Here is a 16,121-nt window from a genome sequence, read left to right as displayed (position 1 = left end):
GAGGGCCCAGGTCTCCCCACAACACCTTTGCTAACCCAGCCCGCCCCGGGGCTAAACACCACTCGCCGATGTGTACGGAGCACTGAAGTCTTTTGAGTTTTATTAACAAAAATACTCTGGTCCTGAGAACAGACTGGTGTGGCTCACAGTGGGCCGAGGGGCTAGAACTTGCACAGCCCAGGGCTGAGGCCCAGGAGGCGGGAGCGCAGGGCAGTGGCCCCATTTGGCCACGCAGAGCCTTCCTCCATTCACACGGAGGTGAGAGCCTGGAAGGGGAAGCCGGCCCCAGCTGGACTCCCAGCAGCTTAGCCAGAGCTTTGAAGCCAGGGTGGGTGGGAGTGAAAGCAAAGTGTGAAGTGGGGTGGGGGGAGGCCCCAGGCAGCCATTTGGTGTGGGGGATGGGGCCGGTGGAAGTGGCGGGCCGCAGGCCTGGGGGAAGGGCAGTGGAGGTCTGTGATGGAACACAGCCAGGGAGGCAGAGGGGCCCCAGGGAGAGCTCAGTACATTGGTTTGGAGCCCACGTCCAGGTAAGCCCCAGGACCGGGGTAGGCAAGGGGGAAGGGGCCCCCCTGGAGGAAGTGCGAGGGGAAGGGTGCCGTTGGTGCAGCTGCTGGGTATCCTGAGCCCCCTGGCCCAGGCTGCAGCTCCAGGAATGCAGCCGAGTAGGGGGCCGGACGCCCTGAGTCTGGAGCCTCGGGGAAGCTGGGGTTCCTGAAGCAAAGAGAGGAGTCAGAACAGAGTAGAGAAATACCTCCCCCCAAGCTGGAACAGCCCAGCTCCATGCCCCTGTCCCACTCACCTGGTTGGAAGGTGACTGGGCGCTCCGTGGAAGGCTGCAGGGTGCAGGAGGTAGGCTTCGGCACTGGGGCCACCACACCGAGGAGCTGGGGTGGGAGCAGCTTCGCGAGGGGCCGGGGGCTGCTCTGGATCTGACTCACGGACGTCCCCCCCCAGTGTGGAATCACAGGGTCCGCCTGGCGCATCTAGGGAGATGGAGGGGACAGGTTGGGCTAATGAGGATTGGCAGTTGGGGACTGGCCCCATCACCATCAAGGTGCCACTCACCTTCATTCCCATAGGCCTCTGCAGCTATTGGCTCTGGGACCCGCAGTTTCCTCTTCACACGGGCATCTCGCTCCCTGGAGAACAGTGACAATGATGATGATGATGGTGATGGTGATGATGATGGTAATGATGGTGGTAATAATAGCACTTGCCAGGTGCCAGGCATTTCACCCTCCCAAGAACCCTGTCGGGTAGGTGCCATTATTATACCCATTTTACAGATGAAGGAACCAAAGTCTGGAGAATGAGGTGACTAGAAAGTGGGGGAGCTGGAGTTGATTTTCCCCCTAAAATTTTCCAGTGGTTTCCTCTTGTGGCTATCACATTTGGGAAACTGCTCCCCAAGCTAGAAGGATAGGGTGTGGTCTGAACCCAGCTCATCTCGCCTGGCTTGCCCTTGCCATCATTAGTTGCCTTGCCACTGGATTCTGGAATCCTCTTCTCTCTGCCCCTGCTCACCGGTCTAGCTAGTCCTTGTCTTAGGTTCATTCTTGTCTCCCTTTCTCAAGAAAGTCCTCCCGCTCTCCCATAGCATGCCACAACCTCCCTCATAACATTTTTTTGCCAATAGTTCTACTTCACATTTGTTAGGGTGACCCCTTGATTAATGGCTGCCTCTTCTCCACGACCACACACCTTGAGGGCAAAGGACAGCTCTGAGGGAGCTGTACTCAGAAGCCGAAGTTCTAAATAAACCTTCACAGTCCAACGTAACGTGGCTACCTTTCGCCTCTGACTTGCCTCTTCCACTCCAGCCACACCACAGTCAAGCTCCTGCCTCAGGGCCCTTGCATATGCTGTTCCTGCTTCTTGGCCCGCCTTTCCTCAGATACACACTATACTTCCTTTAGGACTTTTCCAAGGCTCTCATCTAATAAATACCTCATTCCAGTCCTTCCTATCTTCCTTCCCTTATTGCTTTTCTCTTCAGAACTTATCCCTTGGGATGCCTGGGTGGCTCAGTGGTTGAGTGTTTGCCTTTGGCTCACAGCGTGATCCTGCGGTCCTGGGATCGAGTCCAACATGGGGCTCCCTGCATGGAGCCTGCTTCTCCCTCTGCCTGTGTCTCTGACTCTGTGTGTCTCTCATGAATAAATTTAAAAAAAAATCTTAAAAAAAAAACTTATAGCTCACTTATATTTTACTTATTTTACTTGTCTACTCTGTCCCCTAGAGTATCAGTTCTGTAAGGGCAGGGGCTTTGGTTTTGTTTCCTGATGGATCTCCAGCGGCTAGAACTGTGCCTGGCACACAGCAGGTGCTAAATGAGTATTTACGGAATCCATGAGCAAATACATGTTTTTACTTACTATTGCGTTCCTGGCCTCCGGCACAGTGCCTGGCACATCGCGGTCAGTTCCTAAACATGTGCTGAATGAACGAATCAATGAACGAACAATGCCTACCTCTTACAGTTTCTGCCATTCTCCCGGAAGCCCTTGGCAAAGGGATTGGCTGCGATCTTCAGCTGTGTGATCTGGGGACACACAGCCAGGGTCAAAGCTCCCATGGCTTGGGCAGTGCCTACCACCCCCCTCCAGCGGGTCACTTACCCTGGGGTTCTGGTAGGCTGTCACCGAGATGAATGTGGTCTCAGGGAAGCGGAAGGAGGCGACACCGCCCCAGTGTTGGCTGCAAAGCTGGGCTGCCCGCACCAGGTGGATGCGGGGCTGGTACTTGTGCATGGAGTGCAAGATCAGCTGGGAGAGAAGGAACCAGATGACTCCCTGCCTGGGGCCCCACCCCCACCCCCACCCCTCAGCCTGTTCTCCCAGCCAGGGCCTCACATGGCCGTGGGGGTCCAGGGTGCTGTTGGTGAGCTTGACACGATGGAAAGACACAGGCTGCCGCATCCAGTGGGCACCAGTGGCTGGAGAGTCGGGATGAATGTAGACTCGGTCTGGCAGGCGGGGCTCCGCCTTGCCACTGGGCTCCCAGCGCCGGCCCTGCCAGCGGTAGCGAGCCCCATCCACTGGAACCACATCCAGAAGGAACAGGTAGCGGGCCTCAGGGTCCAGGCCAGTGACTGACACTCGACAAGCAGGGAACATGCGCCTGGACAGGGGAGGGGGGGATGGGAGAGGCCTGGCACTACCCGCTGGCCAGCAGTGGGCACAGCGCTGGCAGGGGCACAGCCACCATTGGCTCACCCAGTTTTGTCAGAGAAACGTCGAGGGAGGTGGAATTAGAATTCAGAGGGCAGGTCTTCCAGCTGGAGGCTTGTCTCATCCCATTTCACACTTGGGAAACAGGACAGACAGGTGATCTGACCAGGGTCACATAGCTGATTAGGAGCAGAGCCAGGACTCCTGACTCTTAGCCCCTCAAACTCCATCCACAGAAGCAGTGGGGACACACTTTTGTCCCTAAGATCTTGCCAGGATCTTGCTCCCCACTCTGGTCTCCTCACCTAATCTCCAGCGCCAGAGTCTACACAGCTGGCAAACCTGCTTCGGGCAAAAAAATGTCCTGCCTGCAGCAGGGCAGAGGACTTAGCATGCCTGGCCTGAGCTCCTGGCCTAGAAAGACACAGGCCACACACGGACCACATCCCTGCTTCCAGGGTGACCCCAGACCTAGCCACATACTGACCCTGATCCTGGCCAGACTTCCCAGAATGCTGGCCACTGGCTGGCACTTGACCCTAGTCATGGTCTGAACCCTGTCTCCAACCACAGATCGACCCCTGATCCAGGCCACAAAAGAACCTATCACCAGCCACACTTTCCAACCCAGGCCCAGACTGACCTAGGACCCTTGCTACAGATTCCACAGACTGACCCTTGGCCCTTGCCACCGAATGACCCCTGATCCAGCCTTAGAGTAACCCTTGACCCAGGCCACACTTGCACCCTGGACTTAGGCAGAGATCTAGACCCTCCAGCAACCCCCAAACCTAACCCCAGCACCAGGAACTCAGGCTTTCCCAAAAGACCCCCACCAGGAACACACTGGGTGGGCCCTCTGACCCTGGCCCAGCCCCTCACCTCCCAGCTTTGGTGATGATCATCTCTGTTCCCACAGAACTGAACTCTTTCCACAGCTCCCGGTTGTCCAGGCTCAGGCTGACTCCGGGGAGCGAATGAAGGACCTCTGGGGCTGGGGGGGCCTGCTCAGTGCCCAGGGCTGGGGGTAGCGGGGGCAGGGCTGGGGGAGCGGCCAGGGTGCAGGAAGCAGCTTCAATCCCGGAGAGGAAGCAATCCAACTTGGGAGTGTCCAGATCTGGAGACAAGGGGGTGGGCAGAATGAGGAGCCAGCAGAGGGCCACAGCCCCCCCGCAGCCCCTCACAGGAGCTGGTCCCCATGCTCACCAGGGTAGCGGTAGCCCTCTGCCAGAGCAGGCGGGAAGCTGGAATCTGTCCCAGGCTGGGGGGGCCCAAGGCGGTAGCCTGTCCCCAGGGAGGGGTACAACTCCCGTGGATGGTACATGGAGTAGTCCTGTCTGGCCTCAGGTCACGCTGCCTAGAGTCGGTTCCCGGTGCTGAGAGATGCCCCCTTTATAGCTCACAGCTCAGCCCCCAACAGACCCAGGATCACAGCCCCTCCCCTATGTGGGGCCCTGGAATTGGGCTGGGGTGGAGACCCCTGGGGCCTGAAAGGGGTCCAAGAGGGGGCCGGATACCTGGGTACCCTCCCATTCTCCCTCCCCCCCAGGGTTCATTAGCTCCGACCCCCTGCCCCCTCATTACATAATTAACTCCTCGGCCTGATTGATCCTCGGGGCTCCACAGGGACGCAGTTTGGCGCTTCCGGCCAGCTGGTCCCCGTTCCCACGGGGGGAGCCCCGGCTAAGGATAAGCTACTGAAGGGCGGGGCCTGGACCCTGGGATGGAGCCTGGAGTCCTGGGGCAGACCTTGGCGCCCCATACTTTTCTAGTAGGTACCCCCACCCCCTCCTTCACTTGGAGGGATGAAGCATGACTGGACGGAAAGAGCAGGGCTGGAGGGATGCGGCCTGAGATGATCGTGACGCAGGGCACTGGGGACCTCGAGGAGTCCGCAGGTGAGGCCGGAACCCTGGAGTCCTTCCTTCCTGCTTCCCGTCCTGCAAAACCTCCACCCTGCGCCGAGCCTCTGGAGTGCAGAAACACCCACAGTTCGACCGTCTCTGACGGCCGGTGCCGGGCTTTCCCAGAAGGTCCCGCGCTGGGGAACCCTCGGAACTACACTTCCCAGCAGGCCCGGGGCCGAGACTCGACGCGGAGGAGACGGACAGACGCCGCTGGGACCGCTGGAAATCGTAGTCGCGAAGATTGGGCGGTGAACCTGGCGGCGCGGTTGCCTCCCAGGAGAGCTTTGCCTCTAGGCGGCGGCCAAACGCTAGAGCTGAGAAGGCGCAGATCAGCCGAGGTCAAGGCCTAGGCAGGCTGAGTGGTGTCGGGAAGTTCCACGGGCAGGGAGACGGGTCCTGGGTCTCAGATGGCTGAGCCCCCAGAGCGCAGACTGCCGCTTTGACCGCGGCGCCCACCCGTGTCATGTGGGGGCCCAGAAAAGAACAGATCTACAGAGGAGTCTGTATGCTTGAGTCCCCTTTCCCGGATTCCACGTGAGCCTGGGGCTGTCTCCACTTCATTGTTTTATTATGTACAAACGCTACAGAACGAGGGGAGCAGACACGCGTGGGGTAAGAGGGGCCCGGTGGGGGGAGTTCACAGGGCAGACGGTGCACTGAGGCCGGGGGAGCAGCACACAGGCCATATCTATAGGGCAGGCGGGGCAGGAAGGGGTTAAAAACGAGATCCAAGCCAGCCAGATCGCAGGGAGTTGCGGGGGTGTCGTCCACCTTCTGATCTCCCCCCAAGGTCACAGTGCATGCAATAAAATATATGTACAGGAGCTGGATCCTTCCTCTGCGGGGGCCCTGAGGGTCCAGGGCTCCCTTCTTGTGGAGGGAAGCCAGTGGCGCCCTCTGGCGGCCAGGCCAGGCTCGAGCCACATGCGGCAGGAGCAGGGGTCAGTCCCAGCCGTTGTCTTTGATCATGTGGTTGAGTTCAATGATGTACTTCCCCTCTTTGTACTTCTGGCTGCTCTCGAAGGCCTGTTCCTGAAAAGAGGGGAGAGGACATCGTCCCTGGCGCAAGGGCTTTACCAAAAAGAGATTAGGGTTGGGGAGCAGGTATGTCTGGCTCCATTTTACTTATAAGGAAGCTGTCATGCAGAGAAGCCAAACCACCTGGCCACAAGACACACAGCTGGGAAATGACAGAGCCAGGCTTCTCACTAATGGGACAGACAAAACTCTGAATTACCGGGACTTTTTAAGTACTAATGTTGGCTCCAACAGAGAGGATATGGAAGTTTCTTAAAGACCCAGAGATTACAACAAACTGATAGCCTGAAGGCCAGTTTTGATTTATGCGTGTGTTTTGTTGGGCCAGCAGGGTTTAGTAAAAATAACTTTAAAATACTAAAATATAGGTGGGGGATCCCTGGGTGGCGCAGCGGTTTGGCGCCTGCCTTTGGCCCAGGGCGCGATCCTGGAGACCTGGGATCGAGTCCCACGTCGGGCTCCCGGTGCATGGAGCCTGCTTCTCCCTCTGCCTATGTCTCTGCCTCTCTCTCTCACTGTGTGTGACTATCATATATAAATTTAAAAATTTAAAAAATAAATAAATAAATAAAATATAGGGGGCCAGGCTTACTCCAGTTTGCCAGACCGGCCCCTCCCTCTCCAGATGCAAGCACTTGAGTTTTTGGCCTCTGGATTAGGCCATCGCTTTATTTGACAGAAGTCCAGAGAGGTCAAATCACCTGTCTGGGGATGCAAAGCAAATCTGTGGCAAGGGCAAGGGTGAACTTGGGTTAGGCACCCTGCCTGCCTCTGTCTGGGGCATCCACCCCACAGAGGCACTGCAGCTCCAAGTGATGCCTGAAGAATCCTGTCCCTTGCAGTTTCCCCAGAGCATCTTCTCTTGCTGCATCTAATCTGATCCCCATAACAATTTTGGGTGCCAGGTAATGGCTTTATCCTCCACTGCCAGATAAGGAAATGAGAATCAAGGTAGTGAAATCAGACCCTGGACAGCAGCTCTGGCAAGGAGGGCAGTGAAAATGAGGCTCATGGACGCAAGCTCCATGTCACTGTGAGTTCTTGGGCAATTTCTCTGAACCTCTGAATGGCAGTGGAAGCTGGCTGTCAAAGATGTGGAGTTAAACAAAACCCACAACCAGGATTCTGGTCCCTATTCTGTTCCTTACCATTGTGTGACCTTGGGAAAGTTACCTAACATCTCTGGGCCTTCTTTTCTTCTGTAAAGTGGAGCTAATAATAGACTCTACCTACAGGATTGTTGTAATGATGGAATGAGATAATGTGTGGCAAGCACACAGAGTGCATGGCCCATAAACATTCAATAAATGGTCATTCTGATGATGGCCTCATCTCTAAAATGGGGATGCATGTGCATGTGAGGAGAGGGATGGGTGGAGAGAAAAATTCTAAAAACCCCTTGCAGGATGTGACAGAAAAGAACATAGTCAGGGGATGAAAAAACAGTTTGACTTGTGGGAGCTGAGCCTGTGTGCTCTGAAAGATTAATACACGACTGCTTGTGAGGAGGTGATGTGAGGTTTGTCAAAGAGTAGTCTGGGGTCAGAGGTCACAGACTCACATATTTCCAGCCCAAAGTTGTCTTGCAGTTCTCGCAGTGGATGTCAGCAACAGCATGGAGGCCTGTCAGCAGCACCCGCTCCTCGGCTGGCCCGCAGCCCACGTTCACCCTGCGGGGAGATGGGGGCAGTCCCAGGGAGGGTCCTGCCATCACAAAGCCCCCCTCTAGCTTGTATCCAACTGTGTCTGTCCTTAGTATCCAAGAGAAGGGCGATCACATCTTCTAACCTGAATCAGGGGACTTTGGGAGTCTCAGCATGATGCCAGGGGTCATAGGTCATGACAGAGATCAGGAAAAGAAAGAAGGGGGACCAAATACTCACACAGAGTTGAAGAGGTAGGCACGCCCCTGACTGCCCTGGAAGGACTAAAGGGTGGGAGGGAGAGAGGAAGGGAGTCAGGGCTATTGGTGGAAAGCTGCCAGGTAGCCCTTCTAGCCTCTCATTCTAGCCCCAAATGTGACCTGGTTACCTTGGAGATGAGGTCGTCGTGGTTGGCCAGGTGAGCGCGGCAGTGGGCACAGCTATACCTCCGGTGACAGTCATCCAAGTAGGCCTGAAACGTCTTGGGCTTTGAAATCCGCACCATGGCGGGGGCTGGGGGCAGTGGCCCCACACGGGGAGCAGCCCACGGGGAGCAGAGGGAGCCCAGTGCCTGCAGGGAAGGGAGTGAGTGGGCTGTCAGGGCCTGTGCCACACACATGCAGGCACACCCAGGGCCATGGGGACTCTCTCTGTCACACTTGGCTGCTGTCTTCTCTCCCCAGAGCCAGCAGCTTCTCCAGGGGCCAAGCCAGCTCAGTTTTGACTCACTGAGGAGGCCTCAAGTTGCATCACGGGGAAACTGAGGCTTGGAGGAGCCTGAAGTGAGTCACCCATCTACTTCCAGCCTCACCCCTGCTGACCTGGTAACTGAAGCTGGAGGAAGGGGCTTTGCAGGGGATGAGCTGTCAGTTCTCATTTAGGGGGAAGTAGGGAGGGATGAGGAGCTGGATGGTCCTTAGGACCTCACCTGAACTGCCAAGGGCGGGGGCGGAGGGGGGCGGGGAAGCGGCTGCACGTGAAGTACAGGGCGTTCACCTGGGGTGAGGGGCCCTCACTGAAGGTGGAGAGTCACCTGGGGGGGGGGGCTCTTACCTGGGGTGGGGCGGGGGGCGCCGAGGCCCGGTCTGTGCCGAGGGTCTCTTACCTGCGTCGCGGAGCCTTACCTGAGACCCCGGGGCTCACCTGGGGCGCGGGGGTGGGGGGCGGGCGCCGGGGGAAGGGGGCAGTCCTCGCTGGCGGGGCGGGGGCGCGGGGCGACGCGCAGCCCTGACGATGCGGGCCTCACCTCGCCTGGGCGCGCGGGGGCCCAGTCCGCCGGGGTGGCCTGGCCTGGGAGTGGGGGGCGCTCCTGGTGGGCGCCGTCCCCCCCGGCCCGGGTTCGCAGCCGCCGCGACTTGTTTACACCGAGACAGCTGCTGCCGCCGCTGCGGCGGGAGGGGGAGGGGGCCGGCCTCTGGTCCGGGCGGTCGCCGTGGCCAATCGGCGCGCCGCATGCAAATGAGGGGGCGCGTCACACAGCGGCCAGCGCAGGCCCGGGCTGCCCTTCCCCCTGCTCCCGGCTCCGGCCCGCCCGGAAATGCGGCTGCGGCCCGCCCGCCAGCCCGCCGGCCCGAGGCCGCCCGCCGTCTGGCCTCCTGCGGGCTTCGAAGGGGCCGGGCTCTGCGGTGCCGGAGCTGCGCCGGGTTGGGGGGGGGGGGGTGTCTGGACGCACGCCCCGGGGAAATAATCGCCGTAATTATCTGCGTTTAACCACCGCCCGTGCCCCACTCTCTTAATCCCCGCAGCAATCCTACGAGGCAGCTTTTGCTATTGTTCCCATTTTACAGGGGAGCAGACGTCAAAGAGGTCTAGCAGCTCTCCGGAGGTTATGACGGCTGAAAGAGGCAAAGTTGGGATTCTCACTTTGGTCCGATCGCCCGCTCTTTGGGAATGGGAGAGCTAACGGTACCCATCCGCGTTAGACCTCTGGGAACTGGAGCCTCAGAACGTGCCAGTTCCTACTGCTGAGCATCACCTCTTCCAGGCAGCCTCCTATGATGCCCTTGCCTATGCAGGCTGGGTTAGGGGTCTGCTGTGGGTTTCCACGGGTTTCTACCCTACTAGACCTGTCTTCCCCCCTGCAGCGGCCCCAGTAAGAAGCCTGGCCTAAAGTAGTCAACAAATGCCTGTGAGATGTGATTTGTCTGGGAATAAGGTACTAGGCCTGGAGAGGACTGAGGAGTTTGGGGGAGCTTCTGGCTTAGGTGTGGGTATGGAGGGTTGGAAAGGCTGAGGCAGCCAATCAATGGGCACTGAGCATCCAGCCTCCAAGGCCATGTCCACCCTCTGCAGCCTGGTGAAGAGGCCCACAGGACTAGATGAAGTCCCTTGCTGTGTGTGCCTGGGGCTCTTCAGGGCCTCAAGAGAGTGGAACCTGTGGCTCTGAAGGGGCAAGAGGCCTTGCTCCTTCCTGCAAGGGACATTCCTGAGGAGCGTGGAGGCCAGGCTGGCACAGGGTGTGGCATTACTCTGGGTCTGGAATGTGGTGGAACTAGTGAGTCAGGCTGGTTAGGGCCCCAAACTCTGGCCATAGACTGGCCTCTTCTGCCCTCAGTGGCCATCTTTGCAGTCGGCTAGGACCTTGTCCCATCTGTGCCCCCCAAACACCAAGCTGTGACTCAAAAGAGGATATTTATTGGGAAAGAGACCTAGACAAGAGGGTGAGGTTTTCTGGGCTTTTAGGAGGCCTGGGCAGCTCCTCGGTGATTGTCCAGGTAGTGCCTCAGGGCTGTGGGGTAATCGGTCATGACCCCGGTGGCCCCCAGGCTGTAGGCTGCTTCAAAGTCCGACTCTTCATTAAGGCACCAAAAGATCACCTGAGTGGGGAGGGAGGGGCTCATAGTTTCACACAGCTTTACCTAGAACTTCCCCTTGCATCCAGATGGTGGGAGCCCTTCTGTGTGGAGACGTCCCAGCAGTGGGACGCTGGAGAGGACTGTTGGATCATCAGGAATTTTCTAAGTTGGTTATTAAACACGGCCATTATGTAATACTAAGTTATATAAATTTGTAATTCAATAAATGCTCTTAAAAATGTAATAAATACTCAAAACTCATCACTTCCTCATTATTTTACTACATGTTACTATTACCTACACCCTGGAGGTTAGTCACATCTGTTGACTGTTTAAGGTGGAAATGTTACCCAAACTCTGTGCTCAATGACTTCACGTTGGCAGCCTAAAATTGGACAAGGTGAGAGTACATATGCAAGAGAAATCATCTATGGTTCAGATTCAGCCACTTTTCTTCTCCCCTGCAAAGCCAGCTGTGGACCTCTCCCAGTCTCCCTGAGTCTGCTCTGCATCTTCCCTGCTGCCTGAGTCTTCTCTTGTGGGCATGGATATGGGGAGAGATGGTATGTGTACCTGGGGCAAGTCATTGGATCTCTTGGTTTCTTAATGTGACCAATGAAAATGATGATCCAACCTCCAGAGTTGTGGTGGAAACCCTCAGAATTGGGGGGGGGGGCTAATCTGAAAGAGGGGTGTCATCCTCATGCCTCACTCACCCCTACATCTGGGCAGTCAAGTCCTGGCCTGTCAGCTAACTCCTCCATCCATCCCGCTGCTTGCCACCTAAGCCCGACACCTGACAGTGACAGCACCTGCCTCCTCCACTGGCCCCCACAGTCTCTTCTCCACATGATGACCAGAGTGACCCTTAGTCACAAACTCAACTGGATAGGGCTCTCCTCTGCTTAAGGTCCTCAAAAGCTTCCCTTCCTCTAGGCTGATGTCTGGGCTCCTTACTGACGCTCACAGGCTTCCTGCCTCAGCCACTGCTGCCTTCAGCTCCCCTTGTACCACTTCCTCCACACTGCAGCCCAGTGGAACCTCTCTTCAGTTCCTCCCACTGCCATGGCCTCTGGCTCCTCCTGGCTCTCCCATATGCTGAGCCTCTTGCCTAAGATGCTCTCCTTTTCTCTCCCTGCCAGCCAGCTCCTCACTTGTTCCTGAAGGCCTCCTTTGACCCTACAGACCACAGCGCTATTTCCTTTCTGTCCACTTGGTGCCCTGTGATTGCTTCATTTCCTTCCACTGTCCCTGATTTGATGGTAAGTTCCCTGCTCCTTCCCTGGCACTGCCATGCCTGGACTGTAGCGCATTCTCAACAAAGGTCTGCTAATTAAATGACCTGGTAAAGTGGATGCCCAGGAGAGGGGCAGGAAGGAGGCTGGGCTGGTTTTTACCTTCTCTGGTCTCTTTCCCAGCCCCACTCACCCCCTCATCAGGAATCAGGACAGTAGGTTCAATACATCATCATCATCATAATGGCTGGCGCTTATCAAGCCATTGCTAGGTACCAGTTAAATATAACATGACCCCCACTTCACAGATCGAAAGACTGAGACTCTAAAGGTGACCTGCCCGGGTGACCTAGTTAGCTGGTAGCAGAGCTGTGCTTGGAACGCTGTACTAGGCTCACATTGTGAACCACCCACTTGCTGAGGGGGTGACGGTCAAGCCTCACCTGCACTCCTCGCTGTTCCAGGTGTTGGATCAGGCTTTTCCTCATGATTAACCTGGTGGGGAGCGAGTGCCAAAGGCTGTGATGAGAGGGGACGAGGGAGAAGGGCAGTGGTAGGTCTCTATGGGGACATGCCACCCAGCATCCTTGCCCCCTCACCATTTGGAAACCATAGCCGCCAGCTTGTTCAGCCCAGAGCAGGGAAATGGGAAGTAGGTCCTGCAGAGAGATAGTGTCATGGTCAGTCCCCTGCATCTTACTGTGTTACAGGGGTGGGGTGTTGGCGGCCCCTGGCCAGTGTTACCTGGGCCGGTTTAGAAGAACCTTTGCAACTCCCCAGATGAACAAGTCCTCTGCTGCTGGGTGAGATTCTACCCTGACATCCAGGCCTGCACACTTGGAGAGTGTGCCTTCCCCTCACTGTTTTACAAAAGAGGAAGCTCAGTTTTTGAGACCAGAGCCCATTCGATTCTCAAGCTGGATGTGCAATCTGAAAGTCCCCTGGTTGGGCCTGACCAGCTTCCTGAGGCCAGACAATGCTCAGTGGGTCTGCTTATCGTCCTGATTGGCCCACATCAGGGATGATTTTAGGGGCCCTTCATAAATGTCCCAGTGCAGGCTCTGGAGTCAGACCCAGGCAGGCAAATTCGTACCCTACACTTCCAGCTGTGTGGCCTTGAGCAAATAATAGAACCTCTCTGAGCCTCAGATTCTCCGGGGGTACTGTGGGGGTCACGATTCCTGTAACTTCTGGGCTGCTTCAAGGTAAAGCTCTCATCAGCTAAGGGATGTGAAGACACTTTGCAAACCCTATATAAGGTTCTGCACACAGAGAGCAGTAGCCCGATGATATCTTTGTAGCAAGGGATTGTGGGGGCTTGCTGAGACCTCCCTCAGGGCAACAGAGGGGAGAAGAAAGCACTAGAGCTGCCACAGAGTTCTCAAAAAGGGAAGGGAGGGGCCAGGCTTAAGAGCTAGCAAAGTATCCAAATTCCTGATACTTTACCCAGCTGTTACTTTGTTAATCCTGGTCTCCCAGCAGGAGAAAGCTTGCTTTTCCTTTTGAGAATCAGAGAATGATACTATAACTGATTAATATTTGTCTCCCAGCCAGACTGTGTAGGCTCACTGGGGACAGGGACCTTACCCCACCCACATCTTATTTACTAGTGTAGTTGCACCTAGAACAGAGTAAACATTTCGATAAATATTTGTTGGATGAATGGATGAATAAATAAATACTTTGTCCTAAACTCTATCCACATCAACACACATCTGCATAGAGATTCAAGGGGTACGTGGGCCCCTGCTCAGTATTCATGAATGTTTGCTGAGAACCACTGTCTTCAGAGGACCCTGGGGGCTATCCTTGAGGATGGCCAGGGAGCTGGGGCTTGAGGTGTGGGGTATTTATCTGAGGACAGAAGCATCTGGGGACCTGGGGGAGGATGCGGAAGGAAAACAGGAACCCTGTGGGTACCTATTGATGATGGTGGGCAAGAAGCAGATGAAAAACCTCTCCGGGATATGGACGAAGGGCAGCAGCCCCAGGTAATAGAGCAGCACCAACCACAATCCTCGGGTTATCGTGAAGGCGAATGGCATCTCGGGGTTCTGGGAGGCAAGGGGAAGTGAGATGGGGGTCAGTCTGCTTCTGGAAAAGCAGAGAGGAGGCTCGGGCTGCAGGGGGAACAGTGCTGGACATTCAGAAGCTCTACTACTTGCAGGATCAAAGCTATAACCGGGATCCCTGGGTGGCGCAGCGGTTTGGCGCCTGCCTTTGGACCAGGGCGCGATCCTGGAGACCCGGGATCAAATCCCACATCAGGCTCCCGGTGCATGGAGCCTGCTTCTCCCTCTGCCTGTGTCTCTGCCTCTCTCTCTCTCTCTGTATAACTATCATAAACAACAACAAAAAAAAAATGTAAAAAAAAAAAGCTATAACCTTGGCCAGGTGTTCAGGCCTAATTGCACCCCTCCCCTCCTCCCCAACCCCCCAGTTCCCACCATCATGCCTGTGCTCACATTCTCTCCAGCATCTCTCCTCTCCAAATTCTACCCTTTGAGACCCTTCTCAGGGCCAGTCAGTTCCTCCACACACCCCCAGACCTGCCCAGCCTCTGCCCTGGAGCCTCCTGCTCCTGAGAGGAGGGGTGGCTGGAGGAGGGAAAGCATGGACTCACAGCAGCCCTGCACTTCTTCATGATTGAGCTCTTTTCCGAGGCCCAGATGGTGATTTCATTGCGGTCAAAGTGCCTCACCAGGCCCGCTATCTGGTGTGGGGAGGGATGATGATGATGATGAAGGGGAGTCAGGCCTCTCTCCGGCCCCAGGTTCCCCCCACCCCTGCCTGTAGTACCACCTTGTTAATGAGTTCTTCATTTCCCTTTTTGACCTCCACGCTCATGGGCATCCGAGGGAACCTCCGGAACACATCCTCCAGACTCACCATACGCCGATCTGACCCATGTGCAAAGTGTCCTAGGTGGGTTGTGCAAGAGGGATCAGAGGGGGATGGGTGGGGTGGGGTGGGAACCCGGTGGGAGGAACGGAGTCCCAGTGGAGAAGAGAGGGCAGGAGGTGAGGACATGACCCCACTTGGTGAGGTCATGCTCTCACCTGGTGAGAAGTAAACTTCCAGCTCCTCCTTGTAGAGGGGCAGCTCCTGGGGAGAATAGGGAGCAAGTGACCAGGAGGCTCGAGTGGAGGCATAGTGGCTCTCTGGGGGTTGTGGGGGGCCAGGCAAAGCCCACCTCAAAGTCCAAGCTGCTCACATCCCTATTCACGCCTGACTGGCGAGACAGGTTCTCGTCGTGGGACAGCACCACCACACCATCCCGTGTCAGCTGGCAGTCAAGCTCCAGGAAGTCGGATCGCTGGGCCATGGAGCTATGAGAGTGAAGGTCAGTGCAGGGGGGCACCCAGGGAAAGGGGGAGACCAGATCACAGGGTGGTGCGGAGGTTTAGGGGAGTGTGGGGGCAGGACTCACAGCAGGATGTGCTGCACACCTCCAGGGGGCCCCAGTCACTCAGGCTAAGAAGTGAGTGGCGCCCTCTGGTGTCATGCAGTGCGCGTCTGGCACCACCTCAGGCTGCAGCTTGGGGGCAGGTACACTCACTTCTCCATGGCTTCTATGGTGTGTTCCAGTCGCTCTCCAGATCCTGTGTGGGGCAACTGGATGGGTCCCAGGGCCTGGCCTCCCACCTCTCCCCTTATCCCCTGCCTCTTCTTCCTTCTTCCATATCCTGCCCTGCCACCTGGCTCTCCTCCTCCCTGGGGCTCAGCTTGCTTTCTAATAGCCTGCTGCCGGGGCCTCCCCTGCTGCTGTCCACCCTGGCACCTTGCTGTCCCGACTCCACCCTCAGTAGTCACCATCGCCATCCTCCCTTCCTACTGGAGCCCAGCTCACCTGCCCGGTGGGCCCCCAGGCGCGGCAAGAAGGCTGGAGCCCAGGGTGTGTGCAGCAGGCGAGGCCGGCGCAGGAAGAAGATGGAGAGCATGACATAGCCGCCCAGGGTGGGTAGGGCATAGTACAGCAGAGGGCTCATGGTCATGCTGCCTCGCTGGGCTCCCGCCGAGTGAACCCAGACGCTCCTGATGTACTGTGCTGCCTCTGCTGACTGCCTACCCGGTGTAGGCTGGCTCTGCCACTGGTCGCCACCACACCCCTGGGACCTGCTGAGCCTGCTCCTGGCCTCAGGCCAGGCTGCAGTGCTCAGCTGGGGATGGGGGAAAGGCAGGAGTAGAGACTCCAGCAGCCCTGGCTCTCCCACCTTTAGACCTTTCACAGACCCCAGCACCCTGCTCTCCTTGGCCACACTGCAGGAAACAAACCCCCTCCCCCACTGGGTTGGCTACAACCTTCCCCCCTCCCCCTCCCATCTGTTTGCAG

General features: G+C 56.9%; 3 protein-coding genes across 4 annotated transcripts; all 3 read right to left on the bottom strand.

Annotated features, from left to right (window-relative positions):
* Nucleotides 1-73: 73 nt before the first annotated feature.
* Nucleotides 74-5,192, bottom strand: TBX6 (T-box transcription factor 6). The gene is made up of 9 exons (XM_055339305.1): nucleotides 4,950-5,192; nucleotides 4,377-4,527; nucleotides 4,053-4,287; nucleotides 2,853-3,120; nucleotides 2,619-2,765; nucleotides 2,472-2,542; nucleotides 1,066-1,139; nucleotides 800-983; nucleotides 74-711 (listed from the first exon to the last, which is right to left on the bottom strand). The coding sequence occupies exons 2-9, from the start codon at nucleotides 4,492-4,494 to the stop codon at nucleotides 498-500; spliced, it is 1,311 nt and encodes a 436-aa protein (XP_055195280.1). The 5' UTR covers nucleotides 4,495-4,527; nucleotides 4,950-5,192; the 3' UTR covers nucleotides 74-497.
* A 436-nt stretch (nucleotides 5,193-5,628) lies between these two features.
* Nucleotides 5,629-9,160, bottom strand: YPEL3 (yippee like 3). 2 transcript variants are annotated; one of them, XM_055340880.1, is made up of 5 exons: nucleotides 9,005-9,160; nucleotides 8,147-8,329; nucleotides 7,999-8,042; nucleotides 7,677-7,785; nucleotides 5,629-6,109 (listed from the first exon to the last, which is right to left on the bottom strand). In XM_055340880.1, exons 2-5 carry the CDS (start codon nucleotides 8,261-8,263, stop codon nucleotides 6,020-6,022), a joined length of 360 nt encoding a protein of 119 aa, XP_055196855.1. In that variant the 5' UTR covers nucleotides 8,264-8,329; nucleotides 9,005-9,160; the 3' UTR covers nucleotides 5,629-6,019. The 2 variants fall into 2 exon arrangements, with proteins under 2 accessions (XP_055196855.1, XP_055196854.1); XM_055340879.1 differs by lacking the exon at nucleotides 9,005-9,160 and having other exon boundaries at nucleotides 8,147-8,780.
* Nucleotides 9,161-10,376: 1,216 nt separating this feature from the next.
* Nucleotides 10,377-16,039, bottom strand: GDPD3 (glycerophosphodiester phosphodiesterase domain containing 3). The gene is made up of 10 exons (XM_055340878.1): nucleotides 15,639-16,039; nucleotides 15,348-15,390; nucleotides 14,982-15,117; nucleotides 14,848-14,893; nucleotides 14,591-14,709; nucleotides 14,412-14,501; nucleotides 13,709-13,842; nucleotides 12,388-12,447; nucleotides 12,232-12,283; nucleotides 10,377-10,574 (listed from the first exon to the last, which is right to left on the bottom strand). Exons 1-10 carry the CDS (start codon nucleotides 15,781-15,783, stop codon nucleotides 10,437-10,439), a joined length of 963 nt encoding a protein of 320 aa, XP_055196853.1. The 5' UTR covers nucleotides 15,784-16,039; the 3' UTR covers nucleotides 10,377-10,436.
* Between the last annotated feature and the right edge of the window lie 82 nt (nucleotides 16,040-16,121).

The sequence above is a fragment of the Nyctereutes procyonoides genome, unplaced genomic scaffold, assembly GCF_905146905.1.
Source record: "Nyctereutes procyonoides isolate TBG_1078 unplaced genomic scaffold, NYPRO_anot_genome, whole genome shotgun sequence".
In the NCBI taxonomy this organism is placed as follows: domain Eukaryota; kingdom Metazoa; phylum Chordata; class Mammalia; order Carnivora; family Canidae; genus Nyctereutes; species Nyctereutes procyonoides.
The sequence above is the reverse complement of the archived record's forward strand: the minus strand, read 5'-3'. Positions and strand labels throughout refer to the sequence as shown.